Genomic DNA, 22,733 nt, shown 5'->3' with positions numbered 1-22,733 from the left:
GTGAGTATGCCGATGGCAATGCGCGAGTGGAGGTGATGGTCGATAGATATAGAATAGTCTTTTTGAAATAAAAAAAAAGCTCAATGAGAATTTCTCGAGAGCTATTTGAAAAATTAAGTTGAGAGTTTTTTTTTTTTAAGAATTAGGCATTTCCTTTATAAAGATGGAAACAAGCACGTCAAATCCACACATAAAAATACACTGTCGTCAATTAAACAATCTTTCCTTCAGGATGTCATGCCCGATCTAAAACGAGTATTTTGTGTATATAAATGAGCTTACATGAGATTATCCTGTATACATATATTATCATTCCCGGCCATGCTGCTCTCTTACAAGTCCCGGGCATGCCGCAGCGCCCGGTCGGGGGCCTTGATGCACTGGCTCAGCTTGCTCTCGCTGCTGTTTCCCTTGCTCATGGCGCGACCACTTCCTATCTCTAAATTATATTACGAGGATGAGAAAGGAACAAAAAGGAGATTGGATGCTGCGCCGTAGAGTTATTTAGAGAGAGCAGTAGTTTCTTGGGGTTGGGGGGGATCGAGGAAGGCTTAATTACAGTAATCACCCTTCTTTGTGATTTCCATATTTACGTAGCTTCTTACCATATGGTTTATTCTCGCGATCCATAGGACGAGCTTTGAGTCAAAATTTTGAAATGGAACCGGTGTGAACTACCATTTCATTTATGCCATGAAACGTGGGTCAAGTGTAATTTTTGTAAAATTCATCAGAACATTTACGTGAGTCTTAGGCTATATTATCATTAATCATCATTATTGTTTGAAGGAATGATAGCGAAGAATATCGCGTTAACATACTACGTCTCTCCACACGATGACATTAATAATGGCACTGTTATTTCTTGCTTCCTCGTCCCTTTCATGCAACGGATACTGGAGAGTGTTCGTTTCCTTCACAATGGGATCTTGCAATTAAAAACAATGAGAAATTATGTCCTAATTTTTTTCCCCAAAAGAAATTTATTAACACATTATAGTTCTATAGAATGACTTGCATAAGTCATCTTGGAGTTGTACAGATAAATCAGGAGGAATGTAATCTGCCTCCCATACAATATTGCATTTATCGACGCTTGCTTTAATATTACAATAATAAACAATGTAGTAATTATTGACTGACATTACATCCGTTATTCGAAGAGGAAGCGACACAGAAATAAACCTAACCATCAGCTTCCACGGATTTAATCTTCCTGCACACTCGAGCCTGTTCGTAGACTTCTCCAGGTCGACAATAATAGCCTTGTTTAGGAGCGCAGTGGTCATCAGTGGAGCAAATGCACAGCCCCTCCAGTGCACAACCATCTCCCTGCACCACAACTTCCTTCCCTCGCAGTCCCAGCACCGCATCGGTCCAGTCTGAAGAGAACAATCCATTGCTGTCATACTTGTGGATCACACTCACAAACTTGTCCAACTTAGCCCCCAGCTTGTTCTTGACATTGAGGAAGCCGACATTTCTATTCTTCCCCCAGTGCGGCAGCGCATTGTACTTGAACAAGGCCATCTGTTCGATCTCCTCGAGCACATCCTCGTAGAGTCGCGGCTTTTTTGGATCCTTGGAACGATAGTATGTGATGTCGATGTCCACCACGTCGTCGGTTTTGCCAAGATAAGCTGTGGAGTTGCGGACGAAGCGCATGAAGAAGCCCAAGTACAGCTCGGTGCTGCAGAGTGCGTCGGGATGGGCGTCGCGGAGCTTCTTGACGTCGGCGATGAAGTCAGCGATGGTGGTGAAGGGGATGCTTATCGTGGTTTGGTGATAGAAGAGCCCCGCAAAACGAGGGTCCCAGCCACAGGCTGTAAGAAGGTTGTCTTCTGCACTCCTTAGGCATGAACCTGGAGAGAAGATGACTCAGGCTAAATAAAACCGGGCGTTACATGTGTCATTATTGTGATTAACCATTATCATCAAGAGCTATCATTCATACATGCAGACATTCCTCGGATAATTTGAGAACCTACCGGCGGATTGCATGTCGCTTTGGTTTCCAATGACTGGATAGCCAGTGAATTCTAACAAGCTGCCGTCATTGTTCTTAAAGCCCATGCCGATCGCAATCAAAGTATCAACTTGCAATCTGAACAGCACACATTTGCCTTCCGCATTTCCCGTTGCTTCCAATAGTTCCTCTGCAGTCATAAACACAAACAAATGATGGAGGAGAAAAGATGCCTTCTTAGTATAAATCTCGGACGAAATGTCGATGTAAATGTGTTCACAATACTTCTCGAACACTACATCAAGATTGACAAGCAAAATAAAAACTGCAATTTATAAGACCTGAAGCACGTAGAGAGGCTACGACAAGGGTGGGCTGAGCTCGGAACCCTAAGTAGTCGTTGACACCCTTTCCTTTGGTGGTGATGGGGACCTTGATATCATCTCGGTACACCACTCTGCGTTGTGACGGATACCAGCTGATGTCCCCATAGTATGTAGCGGCAGCGTACGAGGAGATGGTTTGCTCGAAGCCAACGTCGCTTACGACCCTGTTGGTGATGGATCGCTTGAACATTGGCTCAAGTTGGAGGGTGACCTGCGCGATCGGTTCAAGTAATTCTTAGGTTACTTATAATGAAGCAGCAGAACAAAAGCTTACATGTATTGCAAGTCAACTCTTTTCAGCTATTCAGGCAATAAGACTGAAACAAGAACTACTACTACTGACATCCCCTATCGTCCTTCGACCTAATAATTGTTACTGAGGCTTTTAAGGCAATTAGCGGGCCCGGTCGTAAGCTCTGCAAGGCAAGGCAGCATGGACCTGCCTGCCTCTTGCCTTGCGCGAGGCTCCATATGTGAAGGAAGGGGCACTCTCATTTACCCCGAGTCATCATCAACGTCACTGTAGCTGTTATTGCAAAGTTTGCTTTTTCTCTGATCTTTGTCTATGTGGGTTTGCATGTGCTCATATGTTCCATAACACTCAATTATGTTGTGTAGTTACGATAAACGACGAGGGAAGGTACATGGAATCATTAGAACGGTTCAACGGTTTGCATCAGCCCATTTTGAAACAAGGAAGACAAGCAAAGCAAGAAAAGAAGGAAAGATTAAAAGTAAAGTCCACTGGGATCATCAACAGCCTATTATTTACGTAACTTTCTAGATTCGAGGAAAAGAACAAGTCTTCCTTTGTAAAGTGATTTGATAGAAAACAAGTTCTTTTTTTCTGTCTCGACATTTTGCTGACGATAGGATGTATTCAGCGTTGCTAATAACAGTAGGATGATCTCTATTATATCATGAAGAATTAAAGATATAGTTGCACCTAATTAGCATCGAGACGTAGCGAGTCATGTACTCAGCTTATGAAAGTACTTGACGTGGTTGGAAGAACCACCATGAAGAACTAAGATGAGTTATCACATGGATCTCAAACCGTGTAAAGAACAAAGAACAACACGTAGGTCACCACACACATACCTGAGAAATGACTCCAAGAACACCGAGAGAAACCTTGGCAGCCAAGAGATCAGGATTATCCTCACCAAGATTAACGATCTTGGCGTAGTACCCGTTCACCGGTACCGGACTTGGAACCACCAGCCTCATCCCTACCACATATTCGTGCACCGCCGAGCCCTTCCCGAACACCGAGCTCCCATGCGAACCGGTGCTCAGCAGCCCGCCGAGCGTGATCCCTTGCCAGTACGGCGAGTGGGGTAGCGCCAGGCCACGGGCGGCCGCCGCGTCAAGGAGCGCCCTAAGTGTGATCCCTGCCTCGAACGTCATCCGCGAGGTGGCCATGTCCACTCTCACCGATCTGTTGAGGAGCTGGGTGCTAATGACCAGGCCCTGGCCGCTCGGCCCGCCGGGGCACGACAGCTTGGGGATGCTGTGGGAGTACATCGTGACAGCCTTCATGTGCTGCTGCTTCTCGGTGGCGTCGGAGACAGCTAACAGGAGCTCCTGTTCGGTCGAAGGGTACGCGACCGCGGCGACGTGGCAGGTGCTGCGATCAGGAAAGGCTCCATAGCCGTTGGTCACGGTGCAGTTAGTGTTGCCGGACCGGCACTGGACAACGGGCCCTGGCGGTGATCCTTGGACTAGGAGAAGCAAGACGGCGAGGCCGGAGGCGAACAGGGCAATGTGGGTGGCGGCCATGATGGCTGTTCAGAGTTGGTCTGGGTATGGGTATGTAATGTATATATAGGTGCATTCGATATCTTGATCACTGTTTACATAATAATTAGTAGTCAGAAAAAAATCATATAAAAGAAGGGAGGTAAAGCCCGTTGACTTAACAAGAGATTATGCCATCCCGATGAATCTTACTTGTATTTAGACGTGTTGGAATGGTTCATAATTGTCAAAGTCTCCGGTTGATGGCCGCAGAACACGTGATGCAAGAACGTGATTAGATAATATATATTGATAGAGGGAGGTAGATGAGTTGGCAATTTTCCTTCTACCAGTCTCTGTGGAAACCGTGGATGATGTGCGTGGGACGACAATGGAAAAGTGGTGCCATATCATCCATATCTGATTCATGAACATACAATAGGAGGAGTTTTCATCCGTTCCCAATTTGAGTCATTTATTTCAATCACGTGAGCCAACTTGGGACGCAAGGTTCTTATCATTATTATTATTGTAAGGAAATGATGACAGCCAAGATCGTGTTGACATACTATTTCTATAATAGCGGTAAGGTTAGTGATGGTCGAGTAAAATATAGTGGGGAAGGTTGGCTGGTCATGCACGCCTCACGATGGGATCAGAAAATTTAGAAGAATCGGTCTAACTAATTGTCATATATTGTAGGTACTCATCATTTTTCCTTTTTTCTGCTTTGAGATGTGAGCAAATCAAAGATATAGAAGTCGTCGATGGCACAATATAGAAGCGTTTGGATTGGCACGCAGATGAGAAAGCCAGCTCATGATCCAATCGTTATTATATAATAGATCAAAGCAAGTTAATGGATAATAACACATGGACAACTCGATTGATCCCCGTGAGCGAATTAAATAAAAATGATATAAAATCTTTTTGCATGGGCATCAATAATTGTATTACTTTTATTGTGTGTGTGCGTTTGTGTGTGTGTATATATATATATATATATATAATGAAAATGCTTCAAATGTAGCTCAAATTTTGAGGGAAATGATACCGAGATGCCATATGAACATTCCATTCGTGTAGATGGAATGAGGTAAGCAGGCAGCCCAAACATTCACGAGTGAACAGAAACATGACAGGAGGAGAAGAGGAGAGAAAGTATCGAATCGAGTTCACGAACACGAGTAATAGAAACCACGACGACATGGGATTGCTGCATTTGGTGCTTCCACTCTTGGTATTAGAAGCTTTGGATGCTGCTTACGGCGTTCGTTGTAAACGCCGCCCTCCTCTTGGAGACGACGTCGCAGCTCCGGCTCCTCGGGCCCAAGGCCACCTTGACGTCGCCCTCAAAGTTGCATGGCTTGTCCTCGTCAATCGTCATCCCCGCCACGCTGTGACTCCTCGGAACCGCCGCTCCCTCGACGGACCGCAGCCTGCTCCTCGACGCAGCGCGGATGAGCTCGTTGATCTCGTCCTCGCCGCTGCTCATTTGCGGGCGGTGGAAGCTGCGGCTCTGGGCGCGTGGCATCGCGATGATCGTCGGCCCGCGCTGGGCCCTGCCGGCGCATCCGGCCATGCTGTTCACGTACAAGTCCCGGGCACGAAGCAGTGCTCGATAAGGGGCCTTGATGTACCGCATCAGCTTGTTCCCTCTTCTGCTTCCCTTGGTCATAGCGCTACACCAACATTGGATGCGAAGAGAGTCGTGCCGACTTGAAGTCGCTTAAATAGAGTTCTTCACTCAATTTCCTGAGGTATGGGGAAGCCGGAAAACATTGGACCAATTCTAAGCAGGAAGAGAACCTGTCAATGGAGAACTTGTAAGAGACGTTCCCTTGTTATGAAGCATTTATATGCCTTGCTCTCTCCCGGATCACATCAACCATTTACTTGTACGAACATGGCGGCACCCTATTCTTCTCGATCACAAGTGTTGAGTCCAATTTGGTTGATCATGTTAGACTCATGTTTTGATTTCAAAGCATGAAGAATGCTTCCAGTTTAGTGGACCTGCTGACTGTCTCGCTCGTTGTTTCTTTCAATTAATCCCGCCCTGAATGGTCCAACGTGGGCTCGTTCTCGAGTCTGTTGTGATGCTTTCTTGCCTCCACGTGTCCCAGTCGATGGGTCATGGGTACTTTGACTTTGACCTTTACGCGTTGTGGCTGATTTTTTTGTTTATTTTTATTTAATGTTATTCATATTTTTTAAATTATTATTATTATAATTTGAAAATTAAGAGGATCTCATGATGGTGTAAGTCGGTGGAATGAAGGCAGTCCACCGACTGATCGACTCGCACACTGTTTACCCTATTTGTTCTGTTATAAAAATAGAAGGGATAATTGTAACCGAAGCAGTGGTTGCGATCTTAACCAGATTTTTTTTTTTGAGAATAAGTGATTAATGTGGAATTTAAGTCTAAAATTTTGGGAGGAACTATTAAAGTCTTTATCTGACAGGTGAAGGGTGTGACGTTGAATATAACACTATCATGCGGCGAGACATGGCCAACGCACCACTAACGAATGTAGAATTTTGAGTCTAAGATCTTGCGATCAACTATAAAATTTTCTTTAGCATAAAGAGTAATATATCGAATATAACATCACCGTGTAGTGACACATGGCCAAAAGGTTGACAACCAAAGAGCATAAGGATCATATGTGGTAGATAGGTGATGATCGAATCATGAGATGCATACTCATGAAATAATACGTGGATGAATAGTCGATCGTCCAAACCCATGATTAGCACAACCTATGTCGGCACAAGGTTCGATGAATATCATGCCATGTCTCAGCTTGAATGTGGCACATATTTGCCTCTTACCATCAGTGATTCAAGACATAATCATTCTCGGAGTTACTAATAAAAGGAACTTTAGGTATAGGAGCTGACTTGACTTTAGTATTGGCCGACAAGTCTGACTTGATCGACGATGGGGCATTTGTAGGTTTCCTAGAGTAAGATTAACTTGGAATGAATCTCAATTGGATCTAAGTTATCATCTCAACTCAGACAATTAAAATTTATGCTAATATATTAGCGTTAGAGAGAGGACAACCAAGATATCAAGGAAACTTTATGGTACCACAACATGCATTTCTATGACACATGTCAAAAAGATGATGAACAAATGCACTATCAGTGTTAAAAGCATAGACCAAAGCACTTCTTAGTTCTATATGTCATCACACCCGAGAGTCTGATGGGCTAGTTGGCCTATCAACTTTGTTTGATCTAAACTACTGACCAAAATACTTAAGCTAAAGTTGATAGTAATACACTCATCAAACTCTTATAAGTCAATCTTAATCTTGTCCATTTTCGATGTGGGACTAATCAGGAGTGTTACACTATAGTCCTACAATCTATCAACCTAGAAGTGGGGAGCTAGTGATAGGTGACAAGTGACATGTCGAATACAACATTACCACAATGCGACATGTGGCCAATGAGCCAACGGGTCGACTGTCAAAGATGATGGTCAAGTAGTAAGACATATATTCATAAAGGGGTGATATGTGGCCAAATGATCGATAGTCTGAACCCATGATCAACTCGACTAGTCTATGATTTCACTTCAATATTCGTTGGCCAGTCCAAACCTAAGAATTCAATTGATAATTGAATGGATATTTGTCAAGAATACCCCGCGACCTAGTTTTGCAAGTTTGGTGCTTTACTAATAGTGATGTGGAGTGAGATTGGTTTGGAATAGACCTTCATTGGATTTGAAGAATTATCCTAGCTCATATAATCAAAATCTACACTAACACCAATTAGATGACATCTTTAAAATATATCATATATTTTGAATTCGTATAAACAAGATTATCTTTTAAGAAGAAGAAATAAAACGTGAACATTTTGTAATATCATATTCTATTACTACATTTCAATTTTTAATCAATCATAACTAATGATAGTTAATAATTGTTAACTTGTATTAATCTAAAATATCATAAGTTACATTTTTCTTAAAAATTAGAATTCAAGATTTCATTCATGGCCAACAATGAGAAGTCATTGGTTGGAGCGTTAGAAAAGTTGAAAAGTAAGGTCTAATAAAGAACGATATGACTTCACTTTTAAGATATTTTTATTATTCACATTGTAATGAAAATATTCATGTCTAAATTGAAATAAAATAAACTAAGAGGATAATCTAGTATCATTAAGAATTAAAAGAGTCTGATTATATATACTTAATTTGGTCCACAGTATAGAAACATAACTCTTTGAATTGAATCCAACTAATTGTTATTTAATTTCTATACATGGAAGGGTCAAAACTATACTCATTGTTATTCGATTTGCATGGGGCAAAACTGTAGTATATGTGTGTGTATTGGTTGCACGAGAAAAACTTGTAGTATTCAAATTTATTGTTATAAATGTACAATTTGGACCTCTTTTTGATAAGTTCTGAAACTTAATATTTTTAAAGGGAAAAAAAAAGGAAAGTTACTGAATCCCCTACTAACGAGCTGTGTGTTGATCCTCTCCAGGAAGGAGGCTTGTCATCATCCCACAGATAAATGATTGGATACACATATGTTTGGTCGGACGCACCTCGAATCCTTATTTTTTTAAAAAAAATTAACTTTATACATTTTTTACAGAGTCTTTTAACTTTAAGAAATTCATAGAGAGTGTCTTGATTATATAAAATATTATTTTATCTCTATTTCTATTAGACCCATAGTCATCTCCTCCTCCATCAATAATTACTTCTGCCCTTGCGCCCTGCACTGCGTACCCTCTCCTCTGCTTCATAGAATCTGTCACCTACAACCCTTATACACTACGGCCCTCATGCGAGGAAAGGGGGGGTGGTGCAGAGTGACAATAGGTTTGACGGAGACTAGCAGATTCCACAAAGGTAACGATGGCACATGTGCCACCTGGTTCCTTGCACGAGGGTTACGAGTGAAGTACATATAAGCAGGGTCGTAGTGGTTTGTGAAGGCGGTGGTGGTGTCGACCCTCACAATCCTTTTTCCTCGTGTAAGGGCTATGGGCAACAAGTCCAATAGGATCCAACGAGGTCCATGAAGGTAGCGACATCGGTTCTTACACCCCCCCTCCTTCTTGCGTGAGGGTTACGGATAAGGCGCGTAATGGTGGGGTCGGTAAGGTCCACAGAGGCGATGGCGGCCCTCACGTCCCCTCCTTTCTCATGCGAAGGTTGTGAGCACGACACCAGGGTGGGGTCGGTGGGATCCACAAAGGTGGCGATGGTACTCGTACCCTCTCCTTCACGTGAGGCCTGTAGGCAATAAATCCAGCATGACAAGGAGAGGGAAGATGGTGCAACACGGAGGTGACGTCCCTTGCGCCCCTTCCTTCCTTAATCAATATGGGTAGAATGATTGTTTAAGAAAAAAATACTCAACAAAAATTTCTCAAGATTGGAGCGTTATTTGATAAATTCTTAAAATTAGGAGGTCTTTTTTAGAAATTTAACATTTCCTTTTTTTAGATGAGAAAAGCATGCCAAATCCTCACATAAATAAACATTGTAGTCTATTAAACAATCATTCCTTCGGGATGTCATGCCCAATCTAAAACTAGTTATTTTGTGCAGATATTACATGAGATTATCACAAGACATGGTGAGTAGGTAAAATACAACAAAGCTTCACAAAAGAAGCGAAGAATATCTTCTTCTGTATTCACTATTCGATTTCTCTCCTAATAAGTTTTGGTTCCTAAAGAATGACAACGGCTCAACGAATTGCTTATTTCCTCCCTCGAAAGCAGTACAATATATAAGCTCGGATGTTTGCTGTTCGTGTTGATCACCGCACAAGCTAACTTGAAGCTTATTAGAAGCCCACGTTCCTCTTGGTGGCAACATCGTAGCTACATCTCCTTGGCCCCCGGGCCACCGTGAGGTCGTCCTCGAAGTCACAAGGCTTGTCATCGTCTATCCTCGACGTCGCCACGCTGTGGCTCCTCGGCACCAGCGTCCCGTCCTCCTTCACCGGGATGGCCCGCATCTTGCTCTTGCAAGCGGCGCCGATGAGGTCGTTGATCTCTTCCTCGCAGCTGCTCGTCCGCGAGCACTGCCCAAAGCCATAGGCGCGAGACAGCGCGATGACGGGGCCACGCAGCGCCTTGCCGGCGATCCCGGCCATGCTGCTCTCGTACAAGTCCCGGGCATGCCACAGCAGCCCGGTCGGGGGGCCTGATGTACTGGCTCAGCTTGCTCTCGCTGCTGTTTGCCTCGCTCATGGTGCGACCACTTCCTATCTCCAAATTATACTGCGAGGATGAGAAAGGAACAAACAGAAGATTGGATGCTGCGCCGTTGAGTAATTTATAGAGAGCAGCAGTTTCGGTGTGAACTACCATGTCATTTGTGTTACGGTAAGTAACTTTTTTAGCCGTGGCCTCGGAGCCGTTGCGGCTTGGTTCGGATCCGGAAGGCGGTGATCTCCCTGGGGGCGCTCCTCTGGGTCTCCCGGCGGCCATGCACGGCGGTTCGGGTCGGTGGCTCGGGTCGGCTGATCGGTTCGGCAGTTCGGGTCGGCTGGTCGGGTCGGGTGGTCGGGTCGGGAGGAAGCTCCGCCGCAGCGCCGGGAAGAGGCGACTCCGTCTCGCACTTGCACACAGGTCGGGCCGGGGGCTCGGCCCGACCCCTTCGACGATCAAGTTAGCGATGATGTGGCGAGGGTTTTGGAGGAAGAGAAACCTCAGTGTGTTGAGTGTGTGATCCCCCCTTTTGCTTAAGACTCAGGGGTATTTATAGAGAGGGTTTGATGTTACCTGACGCAGCTGTTTGCAGGGCAGGACTGTACCTTTGGTGGCGTTTGACATTGCCACTAGGGTTGCGTGGGAGGCCAAGCTGCTGCAGGGTATGGCGTGCCTCGGGCATCGTGTCGCTCAGGGGAATGCTATCTTGGCGTGTCACATCACCATTTTTACCCCTATCATATGCCCCCCCCCCCCGAAAGGAGCTATGCGTCGGTTTTTGCATGCGGGGAGCCCGATGCATGGCTTCTTACTTCAGGTGGGCTGTTCATGCGGATCCGAGGAGCACGACGCAGGTGGGCCGGCCGCGCGAACGTGTCTCGAGCAGCACGAGGCCGAGGTGTGCAACTTAGTCAGGAAGTTGAGCAGGGTTGGACTCGGGTGCAATGGAGCCGATGAGGGCAAAGGAGCACAGCGCAGGCGGGCTGGTCGCGCGGGTGTGTCTCAGGTGGCGTAAAACCGAAGAGCCGAGGAGCACGACGCAGGTGGGCCGGCCGCGCGAACGTGTCTCGAGCAGCACGAGGCCGAGGTGCGCAACTTAGTCAGGAAGCCGAGTAGGGTTGGACTCGGGGGCAATGGAGCCGATGAGGGCAGAGGAGCACAGCGCAGGCGGGCTGGCCGCGCGGGTGTGTCTCAGGTGGCGTAAAGCCGAAGAGCCGAGGAGCACGACGCAGGCGGGCTGGCCCCGCAGGCGTGTCCTGGGTGGCGTAAAGCCGAGGGCCGAGGAGCACAACGTAGGCGGGGTGACCGCGCAGGTGTGGTCTCGGGATGGCGTAGAGCCGAGGGCCGAGGAGCACAACGCAGGCGGGGTGACCGCGCAGGTGTGGTCTCGGGATGGCGTAGAGCCGAGGGCCGGGGAGCACAACGTAGGCGGGGTGACCGCGCAGGTGTGGTCTCGGGATGGCGCAGAGCCGAGGTCCGAGGAGCACAATGCAGGCGGGGTGACCGCGCAGGTGTGGTCTCGGGGTGGCGCAGAGCCGAGGGCTGAGGAGCACAACGCAGGCGGGGTGACCGTGCAGGTGTGGTATCGGGGTGGCGGAGAGCCGAGGGCCGAGGAGCACAACGCAGGCGGGGTGACTGCGCAGGTGTGGTCTTGGGATTTATGGAGCCGAGGGGCACGATGCGAGCGTACTGGAGGCACTAGTCTGTCTCGGGAACATGGAGCCAAGGAGCACGACGCAGGCGGGGTGACCGCACAAGCTTAGTCGCGAGGGCCATGCGACCGAGTAGCACGATCAGGCGGTCAGGACGCGGCCGAGGAACATGATAGGCTGTCGGGCCGTGCCAAGGTGGATCTTGGCAACGAGCGGCAGAGGTGCTCGGTGCAGGCAGGCTGCGACCGAGGGGCGAGACCCAGGTGGGTGGGTCGCCCTGAGGTGGACTCGACGGTGAATATGGCCGAGGAGTCCGGCGCGGATGGGCTGGCCGCGCAGACATGTCTCGGGGTTTATGGAGCCGAGGGGCACGACGCGGGCGTACTGGTGGCACTGGTCTGTCTCAGCAACATGGAGCCAAGGAGCACGACGCAGGCGGGGTGACCGTGCAAGCGTGGTCGCGAGGGCCATGCGACCGAGAAGAACGATCAGGCGGGCAAGACGCAAGGACGCGGCTTCGGGCACCACGTGGCCGAGGAACACGACAGGCGGTCGGGCCGCGCCGAGGTGGATTTCGGTAGAGATTGGCTGAGGTGCTCGATGCAGGCAAGATGCGACCGAGACGCGGGGGGCCGAGGGGCCGAGCGGCCGAGACGCGGGGGGCCGAGGAGCCGAGACCATCCTCAGAAGTCGCTGCTGCTGGTGCAGGTCGGCTGCAGCGGAGCAACCAAAGAGAAAGCTAACGTACCATCATTTCGGGCCCTCCTTCTAGCGCCAATCTGTTACGGTAAGTAACTTTTTTAGCCGTGGCCTCGGAGCCGTCGCGGCTTGGTTCGGGTCCGGAAGGCGGTGATCTCCCTAGGGGCGCTCCTCTGGGTCTCCCGGCGGCCATGCACAGCGGTTCGGGTCGGTGGCTCGGGTCGGCTGATCGGTTCGACAGTTTGGGTCGGCTGGTCGGGTCGGGAGGAAGCTCCGCCGCAACGTCGGGAAGAGGCGACTCCGTCTCGCACCTGCACACAGGTCGGGCCGGGGGCTCGGCCCGATCCCTCCGACGATCAAGTTAGCGATGATGTGGCGAGGGTTTTGGAGGAAGAGAAACCTCCGTGTGTTGAGTGTCTGATCCCCCCTTTTGCTTAGGACTCAAGGGTATTTATAGAGGGGGTTTGATGTTACCTAACGCAGTTGTCTGCAGGGCAGGACTATACCTTTGGTGGCGTCTGACATTGCCACTGGGGTTGCGTGGGAGGCCGAGCTGCTGCAGGGTATGGCGTGCCTTGGGCATCGTGTCGCTCAGAGGAATGCTGTCATGGCGTGTCACATCGCCATTTTTACCCCTATCAATTTGTGTCACGAAACGTGGGTCAAGTGTAATTTATGTAAAATTAATCAGAACATTTACGTGAGTCGCAGGTTATTATCATTAATCATCATTATTATTTGAAGGAATGATAGCGTAGAATATCGCGGTAACATATTATGTCTCTCCACACGATGGCATTAATAATGCCACTGTTATTTCTTGCTTCCTCGTCCCTTTTATGCAACGGATAATGGAGTGTCACATTGGGATCTTGCTATTAAAAATAATGAGAAATTATGTACTTTTTTTCCCAAAAAGAAATTTCTTAACACATTATAGTTCTATAGAATGACGTGTATAAGTCATCTTAGAGTTATACTGTAACATCCCTGATTAGTCTCACATCGAAAGTGAGCAAGATTAAGATTGGCTTATAAGGGTCTTGATAGGGGTAAAAAACTGACCTGACATAGCACCCCGGATTTGACGTAATACACCCCCCACGTCGAACACCCTGTGCGGCACACTGCCCCAGAACGAACGTTAATGATGACACGACATGCGCCCACACCCATCGTACCCAGATCCCCTCGGCTGACCGACGCTCCCCTCACCCTGCCGAAGCTCAGCTCTCCACGCAACGCCCGCGACGACAACAGACTTCATCAGAGGTATGACCCTCCTCCTGCAGGATGGCCCATCAGGTAACATCAAACCCCCTGTATAAATACCCCCCGGCTCCCAACCGAAAGGGGGGGGGGGAATCGATCGCTCAATACTATACTTCTCCCCACTGACTTGATCGTCGGAGGGGTCGGGCCGAGCTACCGACCCGACCTGTGTGCAAGCACCCGACCGCTGTTAAGCCTACTCGACAAGGCGGAGTTTCCCAGCGAGATCCCCCGCATCCGCCGCCCCGGGACTTCAAAGGGAGTCACGTCTGATCCGAGTCATTTGGAGCCCTGAACCAGCCGCGTCGAACCCGAAGTCACGGCTAAAAAGTTACTTACCGTAACAGGTCTGATGAGTGTACTACTATTAACTTCAGCTTAAGTATTTTGGTAAGTGGAGTGTACTACTATTGGTCCGTGGTTGAAGGACCAAAACGGAATTGATAGACTAGTTAGACGTTTGCTTAATATTATAATAATAAACTATGTAGTAATTATTGACTGACATTACAACCTTTATTCGAAGAGGAAGTGACGCATAAATAAACCTCACAGCAAATGAATGTGAATGATATCATGCGCTCCATGCCAAACCATCAGCTTCCACGGATTTTATCTTCCGGCAAACTCGAGCTTGTTCATAGACTTCTCCAGGTCGACAATAATAGCCTTGTTTAGGAGCGCAGTGGTCATCGGTGGAGCAAATGCACAGCCCCTCCAGTGCACAACCATCTCCCTGCACCACAACTTCCTTCTCTCGCAGTCCCAGCACCGCATCGGTCCAGTCTGAAGAGAACAATCCATTGCTGTCATACTTCTGCATCACACTCACAAACTTGGCCAACTTAGCCCCCAGCTTGTTCTTGACATTGAGGAAGCCGACATTTCTGTTCTTCCCCCAGTGCGGCAGCCCGTTGTACTTGAACAAGGCCATCTGTTCGATCTCCTCGAACACATCCTCATATAGTCGCGGCTGTTTTGGATCCTTTGAACGATAGTATGTGATGTCGATGGCCACCACGTCGTCGGTTTTGCCAAGATAAGCTGTGGAGTTGCGGACGAAGCGGATCAAGAAGCCCAAGTACAGCTCGGTGCTGCAGAGTGCGTCGGGATGGGCGTCGCGGAGCTTCTTGACGTCGGCGATGAAGTCAGAGATGGTGGTGAAGGGGATGCTTATCGTGGTTTGGTGGTAGAAGAACCCCGCAAAACGAGGGTCCCAGCCACAGGCTGTAAGAAGGTTGTCTTCTGCACTCCTTAGGCAAGAACCTGGAGAGAAGATGACTCAGAGTAAATAAATCCGGGCGTTACATCTGTCATTATTGTGATGAAGCATTTTCATCAAGAGCTATCATTCATACATGCAGACATTCTTCGGATAATTGGAGGACCTACCGGAGGATTGCATGTCGCTTTGGTTTCCAATGACCGGATAGCCGGTGAATTCTAACAAGCCGCCGTCATTGTTCTTAAGGCCCATGCCGGTCGCAATCAAAGTATCAACTTGCAATCTGAACAGCACACATTTGCCTTCCGCATTTCCCGTTGCCTCCACTCGTTCCTCTGCAGTCATTGACACAAACACATGTAAATGTGTGCATAATACTGCTCGAACACTACATTAAGTTTGACAAGCAAAATAAAAGCTTCAATTTATAAGACCTGAAGCACGTAGAGAGGCTCCGACAAGGGTGGGCTGCGCTCGGAACCCTAAGTAGTCGTTTACACCCTTTCCTTTGGTGGTGATGGGGACCTTGATATCATCTCGGTACACCACTCTGCGTTGTGACGGATACCAGCTGATGTCCCCATAGTATGTAGCGACAGCGTACGAGGAGATGGTTTGCTCGAAGCCAACGTCGCTTACGACCCTGTTGGTGATGGATCGCTTGAACATTGGCTCAAGTTGGAGGGTGACCTGCGCGATCGGTTCAAGTAATTCTTAGGTTACTTATAATGAAGCAGCAGAACAAAAGCACATGTATTGCACGTCAACTGTTTTCGGCTATTCAGGCAACAAGATTGAAACAATAACTGCTACTACTGACATCCCCTATCGTCCTTCGACCTAACAATTGTTACTGAGGCTTTTAAGGCAATTATTGGGCCCGGTCTTAAGCTCTGCAAGGCAAGGCAGCATGGACCTGCCTCTTGCCTTGCGCGAGGCTCCATATGTGAAGGCAGGAGTGTTGAAATTAAACTTGTTCAAATGTTATAAAGAGATTTATTTCATCAAAAGAAATATTTATTGCAGGAGATTCATTACGAAGAAATAGATTAATTCTACGGAAGAATAAGTCCAATTAGTTATTGATTTTTGAAAAAAAAAAATTTAAAAAATTATTAATCTTGAATACAATTAATGTAATATATCTTTGAGGACTATATAAACCCCATATGGGTCATGAAATAGATAAAGTTTTTAAAATTATAAATTTTTTTTTTGAGAGAAATATAGAAAATTGAGGCTTGTATTACTCTTCCTCTGTTTGATAACTCTATCCCTTCTTCCTATCAAGATCAACAAGGGGCACTCTTCATTTACACGAAGTCATCATCAATGTCACTGTAGCCGTTATTTGCAAAGTTTGCTTTTTCTCTAATCTTTGTCTATGTGGGTTATGTTCCATAACACTCAATTATGTTGTGTCGTTAAAATAAACGACGAGGGAAGGTACATGGAATCATTAGAACGGATCAAAGGTTTGCATCATGCCCATTTTGAAACAAGGAAGACAAGCAAAGCAAGAAAAGAAGGAAAGATTAAAAGTAGAGTCCACTGGGATCATCAACAGCCTATTATTTACGTAACTTTCTAGATTCGAGGAAAAGAACATGCCTTCCTTTGTAAAGTGATTTGATAGAAAACAAGTTTTTTTTTGTCTCGACATTTTGCTGACGATAGGAAGTATTCAGCCTTGCTAATAACAGTAGGATGATCTCTACTATATCATGAAGAATTAAAGATATAGTTGCACCTAATTAGCATCGAGACGTGGCAAGTCATGTACACTCAGCTTATGAAAGTACTTGACGTGGTTGGAAGAACCACCATGAAGAACTAAGATGATTTATCACATGGATCTCAAACCGTGTAAAGAACAAAGAATAACACGTAGGTCACCACACACATACCTGAGAAATGACTCCAAGAACACCGAGAGAAACCTTGGCAGCCAAGAGATCAGGATCATCCTCACCAAGATTAACGATCTTGGCGTAGTATCCGTTCACCGGGACCGGACTTGGAATTACCAGCCTCATCCCTACCACATATTCGTGCACCGCCGAGCCCTTCCCGAACGCCGAGCTCCCATGCGAGCCGGTGCTCAGCAGCCCGCCGAGCGTCATCCCTTGCCAGTACGGCGAGTGGGATAGCGCCAGGCCACGGGCGGCCGCCGCGTCAAGGAGCGCCCTAAGTGTGATCCCTGCCTCGAATGTCATCCGCGAGGTGGCCATGTCCACGCTCACCGATCTGTCGAGTCGCTGGGTGCTAATGACCAGGCCCTGGCCGCTCGGCCCGCCGGGGCACGACAGCTTGGGAATGCTGTGGGAGTACATTGTGACCACCTTCATGTGCTGCTGCTTCTCGGTCGCGTCGGAGACAACTAACCGCAGCTCCTCTTCGGTCGAAGGGTACGCGACCGCGGCGACGCGGCAGGTGCTGCGATCAGGAAAGGCTCCATAGCCGTTGGTCACGGTGCAGTTAGTGTTGCCGGACCGGCACTGAACAACGGGCCCTGGCGGCGACCCTTGGACCAGGAGAAGCAAGACGGCGAGGCCGGAGGCAAACATGGCGATGTGGGTGGCGGCCATGATGGCTGTCCAGAGTTGGTCTGTGTGTGGGTATGGAATGTATATATTGGTGAATTCGATATCTTCATCACTGTTTACACAATAATTAGGTGTCGAAAAAAGATCATATAAAATAAGGGAGGTAAAGCCCGTTGATTAACAATAGATTATGCCATCCCGATGAATCTGACGTTCTTTTAGACGTGTTGGAACGGCTCGTAATTGTCGATGTCTCGGGTTGATGGTTGCAGAAGACGTGATGCAAGCACGAGAATAGATAATTAATTGATATAGGGAGGTAGATGATGAGTTGGCAATTTTACTTCCACCAGTCTCTGTGGAAACCGGGGATGATGATGTGCGAGAGAGGACAACGGAAAAGCAGCACCGAATCATCCGTATCTGATTCTCGGACATGCAATAAGAGCAGCCTTTTTGTTAAAAAATTAGATGCGTACGCAATGACAACTGTGATGTCATTTATGTGAATCACATGGGCCAACTGGAAATTAATTAAAACCAATAAAAATATCAACGTGTGACACGAGTTTATTATTTTTAAAAGCGATAAGGTTAGTGATCTCTGCGTCAGATACTGTCGGGGAGGTTGTCTGGGATCAGACAAATTGTTGGGACCGATTGGACAATAAAATTATTATAAAAAAAAAGGATAGATCTGCGCGGTGAAGGACGTGCGAACACTATAACCAATAAAAAGATAGGGATAAAAAGAAAGGAAAAAGTTAAGGTTTTAAAGTTTTTGTTAGACAATCATTAGTATTGCTCTAAATTTTATATGAAGAATATTTATAATATTTTTTACAATACTAATGGTGTCGACCTGTCTTTTCTGATATATTTTTATGATATATTCATTTGATGAGACCTAAATATGTTTTTTGATAAAATTTATCTATATTATTGTTGAGCCAAGATTTATATTCTTGATGTTATTGTGATCCTCTAGTTATTCTGGAGAAAACTTATTATAAACATATTATTATTATTAGTAATAGTGGAGGTTTGAAGTGGACTACATTCTTGTGATTTTTTCGATAATGAATTTTTTTCATAAAAGTGTCGCTTTATGATTGATTCATTGTTCTAATGTTCATGTTGTTTCAATTAATATTTACTTTTGGTAACAAATTAATATTTTGGTGAAGTACTCATTTTGATCCACAAAGAGGAAAAAAAATTATTTCTGTTGCAACAGTTTTTCCCCACAAAATGGTATCAGAGCATCATATTATTTGGTGCTAGTTTTTTTATGTGATTGAAATGTAAGAATCAAATGATAGGATTAAATTGAACTCATCTAATTATTTCACTTGAGACATATGATGAAAGATTTGTTAGTTGCTATAAAAATGAATATAGATAATGAGATACAAGGATTGTTACTTATCAGCTCTTTCCCACAAAATTAGGAAACGTACATAGTGACAATTTTTACTTCATGCCAAAAGGGACTCTAACCATAGACATGTTAAAGATAATTTGCTTAATGAAGATGCCAGAATGAATGAACAAGGAGAATCTTCTTCTAGTGCACTTGTTATTGAAAAACAAGAAATACATGAAAGAAATCATAGTAAAAATCCACATAGTTACAAAGGAAAATTTAAGTCTAGAAAAAATATCAAGTATTTCTACTATAACAAGTCAAGTTATATGAAAAAAGAGTATAGGTTTTGAAAGTAAAAACAGAATGAAATGAAGAAAAATGAGAAAGAGACAAAATACAATTGTTATTAAAGGTGATATCGTTATTGTTTGTGATGACGGATGTTTCAGTCTTGCAGCTTAGAACTGTAACTGGGTAATTGACTTCGGTACTTCATTTCATATTACTTCTTATGATGATTTCTTCATATCTTATACTATTGGTGATTTTAGTAATGTTAAAATAGGAAACAGTAGTACATCAAAGATTATGGGTATTGGAGATATTTGGTTGGAGACCAATATTGAGAGCAAATTGATACTCAAATATGTTAGATATGTTTTAGATATTCGTCTTAACTTGATATCTACATGAGAGATTTATACACTATTTTGATGAAAGCAAATGAAAGTTTACCAAAAGTTCTCTAGTTGTGATGAGAGGAAAGAAGCTATTTGAAATAAGGCAAAGCATGCATTTTCTTGAAGGTATGGTAACGAAGAGTTTGGGTATAGATTATGAAATTTAGTGATCAAGAAGATTATTAGAAGTAGAGATGCTATGTTTCTTGAAGACCAATTGTTTGATAATTGTGATAATGTTAAGTTGTGTGTGTGTGTGTGTGTGAAGAATGAAATGATTTGGCTATCTCATGAGTTCTATATTGAAAATATTCTTGAAAAATTCAAAATGAATAAAACTTAAGTAGTTTATTCTCCACTCGTAAGTCATTTTATGTTTAGTTCGAAACAATATTCTATGAGTGAGAAAGAAAAAAAAGAAATACCGAAGTGCCTTATTCATTTGCGGTATATAGTTTGATGTATGTTATGATATGTAATAGGCTAGATATAGCTCATGCTATTAGAGTTGTCAATCGATTTCTCTCTAATCTTGATAATGAACATTACGTAATAGTGAAATAGATATTAAGATATCTAAGAGATATTTTAGATTGTGTTTATGTTTTGACAGTGAATATTAGATAGATTTTTTTTTTCAAAAATATCATAAGAAGAACCAGATAGAACACCAAATCTACTCACATCAGACTTGCAAAACTACAATATTGAATTGAGAACATGCCCATATAATGTTTGTAAAAGATATGAGAACATGCCTGATAAGACCCATATAATATTTGCATTATCAAAAGATTCAGTTGACTCAGTAAAAGTCCATTATAATCTAAATTAGATTATGATGGGTTTGACAGGGGCCAAATCTGCGAAGGTGCCACCCTCCCACCATGTTCTTCCTCACACGAGAGCTACGAGCGAAGTGTATAGGGGTGAGTCTACAAAGGCGATGACTCCTCTCATGTCTCTTCCTTCCTCGCATGAAGACTGCATATGATTGGCCTAATACAGTAGAGGGGAGGGGAGATGGTGCAGGAAGAAATTAATGACCCTCGCAATCCAATTTTCCTCGCATGAGGGCTATGGGGGACTACAACCATAGCAATGTGAAGGCGAAGATGATGGCCGATAGAGGTAGAATGATCTGTCTTAAAAAAATTGCTGTAATGCTATTTGAAAAATTCTTAAAGTTGATAATTCTTTTAGGAATTCGCTATTTCCTTTTTTTTAAGATGAAAACAAGCACGCCAAATCCTGACATAAATAAACACTGTCGTCTATTAAACAATCATTACTTCTGGATGTCTTGGCCGATCTAAAACTAGTTATTTTGTGTAGATGAATGAGCTTACGTGAGATTATCACAATACATGTATACATATATTATCGGTCCCGGCCATGCAGCTCTCGTACAAGTCCCGTGCATGCCGGAGCGCCCGGTCGGGGACCGGATGTATTGGCTCAGCTTGCTCTCGCTGCTGTTTCCCTCGATCATGGTGCGACCACTTCCTATCTCTAAATTATACTGCGAGGATGAGAAAGGAACAAACCGATGATTGGATGCTGCGCCCTAGAGTTATTTATAGAGAGCAATAGTTTCTTGGGGTTGGGGGGATCGAGGAAGGCTTAATCACAGTAATCATCCTTCTTTGTGATTTCCGTATTTATGTAGCTTATCATATGGTTAATTCTAGCGATCAATAGGACGAACTTTGAGTCAAAATTTTGAAATGGAACCGGTGTGAACTACCATTTCATTTATGCCATGAAACGTGGGTCAAGGGTAATTTTCGTAAAATTCATCAGAACATTTACGTGAGTCTTAGGCTATATTATCATTAATCATTATTATTATTTGAAGGAATGATGGCGAAGTATATCGCGCTAACATACTATGTCTCTCCACACTATGGCATTAATAATGACACTGTTATTTCTTGCTTCCTCGTCCCTTTCTAATTAACAACGGATACTGGAGAGTCACATTGTGATCTGTTGGGTTGACAACCCATATTCAATCCAATGTAGATTTTATCAACCCACAGCTCATCCCATCTTAATTTAATCTTAATTAACATTATGGGGTGTGTGGTGGCTACGAAAAACTATATAAATAGGGCAGAGGACAGCAACGTGGTGATCCTTGCAGCAACAAAAGGGAGGAGAAAAATACAGAAATCCAATGAGAAAGAAAGGGAAGAAAACAAGAACAACGCAGAGAGACTATTCTCAATCATCTATAGTAGATTCTTACTGTGGTTAGTTGGGGAGAATTAGGGAGGATTTAGATATTGAGCACAGATCCTTGTATCCTAGTTATTCTTTTGTGATTGTTGCTAGGGTTTTGGACAAGAGATTGAGATTTGTATATTCATTATTATTATAGTGGATCATCTATAGTTTGCCCCGTGGTTTTTACCCTTCACATTGAAGGGGCTTTCCACGTATATCTTGGTGTTTTATTTGATTGTGATTCCATTTAATTCCGCTGTGTATTATGGTTTTCTAGTACTTGTTCATATACAAAGGTTATTCCCCCATCAACTAGTATGGGTTTTGGTGATTTAATTTTATATTTGAAAATGGGGGCCAGTAGTGTTTCTCGCATAATTAATTTGAATGGAAACAATTGGATGATATGGAAACCAAGAATGGAAGATCTCTTGTATTGCAAAAATTTGTATGGACTTTTGTAGGAGGATAGTGCAAAACCCACAACTATGACAGATGATGAATGGAAGAGACTAGATCGAAAAATAGTTGGGTTTATTCGATAGTGGCTTGATGATAGTGTCTTTCACTATGTTTCTACTGAAATTTCTACATATTCTATTTGGAAAAAGTTGGAAAGTCTATATGAAAGAAAAACAACTAGCAACAAAGCTTTTTTGATCAGAAAACTTGTGAACCTAAAATATATAGAGGGTGCTTCTATTGATGAGCATTTGAATGAAATGCAGATTATTACTAACCAGTTATCCTCTATGAAAA

General features: G+C 44.6%; 3 protein-coding genes across 3 annotated transcripts; all 3 read right to left on the bottom strand.

Moving 5' to 3' along the window:
* Nucleotides 1-963: 963 nt before the first annotated feature.
* On the bottom strand, nucleotides 964-4,145 carry LOC135586082 (L-gulonolactone oxidase 2-like). The gene is made up of 4 exons (XM_065095850.1): nucleotides 3,454-4,145; nucleotides 2,308-2,563; nucleotides 1,989-2,156; nucleotides 964-1,862 (listed from the first exon to the last, which is right to left on the bottom strand). The coding sequence occupies exons 1-4, from the start codon at nucleotides 4,132-4,134 to the stop codon at nucleotides 1,186-1,188; spliced, it is 1,782 nt and encodes a 593-aa protein (XP_064951922.1). The 5' UTR covers nucleotides 4,135-4,145; the 3' UTR covers nucleotides 964-1,185.
* A 1,190-nt stretch (nucleotides 4,146-5,335) lies between these two features.
* On the bottom strand, nucleotides 5,336-5,770 carry LOC108952188 (uncharacterized). The gene has a single exon (XM_018822316.2). It carries the CDS (start codon nucleotides 5,768-5,770, stop codon nucleotides 5,336-5,338), a length of 435 nt encoding a protein of 144 aa, XP_018677861.2.
* An 8,595-nt stretch (nucleotides 5,771-14,365) lies between these two features.
* On the bottom strand, nucleotides 14,366-17,747 carry LOC103976003 (L-gulonolactone oxidase 2-like). Its single transcript, XM_009391168.3, has 4 exons — nucleotides 17,058-17,747; nucleotides 15,585-15,840; nucleotides 15,318-15,485; nucleotides 14,366-15,191 (listed from the first exon to the last, which is right to left on the bottom strand). Exons 1-4 carry the CDS (start codon nucleotides 17,736-17,738, stop codon nucleotides 14,500-14,502), a joined length of 1,797 nt encoding a protein of 598 aa, XP_009389443.2. The 5' UTR covers nucleotides 17,739-17,747; the 3' UTR covers nucleotides 14,366-14,499.
* Nucleotides 17,748-22,733: the final 4,986 nt, after the last annotated feature.

The sequence above is a fragment of the Musa acuminata genome, chromosome BXJ2-2 (assembly GCF_036884655.1).
Source record: "Musa acuminata AAA Group cultivar baxijiao chromosome BXJ2-2, Cavendish_Baxijiao_AAA, whole genome shotgun sequence".
NCBI classification, from domain to species: Eukaryota; Viridiplantae; Streptophyta; class Magnoliopsida; order Zingiberales; family Musaceae; genus Musa; species Musa acuminata.
Note: the sequence above shows the minus strand (reverse complement) of the source record. Positions and strands in the feature narration are given on the sequence as shown.

Coding starts and splice junctions, on each gene's coding strand:
- LOC135586082 (XM_065095850.1), bottom strand. CDS start 4,134: ATGGCCGCCACCCACATTGCCCTGTTCGCCTCCGGCCTCGCCGTCTTG. Junction 2,564..3,453: donor TTCTTGGAGTCATTTCTCAG/GTATGTGTGTGG, acceptor CCGATCGCGCAG/GTCACCCTCCAACTTGAGCC. Junction 1,863..1,988: donor AAGCGACATGCAATCCGCCG/GTAGGTTCTCAA, acceptor TCTTCTCTCCAG/GTTCATGCCTAAGGAGTGCA.
- LOC108952188 (XM_018822316.2), bottom strand. CDS start 5,770: ATGACCAAGGGAAGCAGAAGAGGGAACAAGCTGATGCGGTACATCAAG.
- LOC103976003 (XM_009391168.3), bottom strand. CDS start 17,738: ATGGCCGCCACCCACATCGCCATGTTTGCCTCCGGCCTCGCCGTCTTG. Junction 15,486..15,584: donor AGCCTCTCTACGTGCTTCAG/GTCTTATAAATT, acceptor CAATGACTGCAG/AGGAACGAGTGGAGGCAACG. Junction 15,192..15,317: donor AAGCGACATGCAATCCTCCG/GTAGGTCCTCCA, acceptor TCTTCTCTCCAG/GTTCTTGCCTAAGGAGTGCA.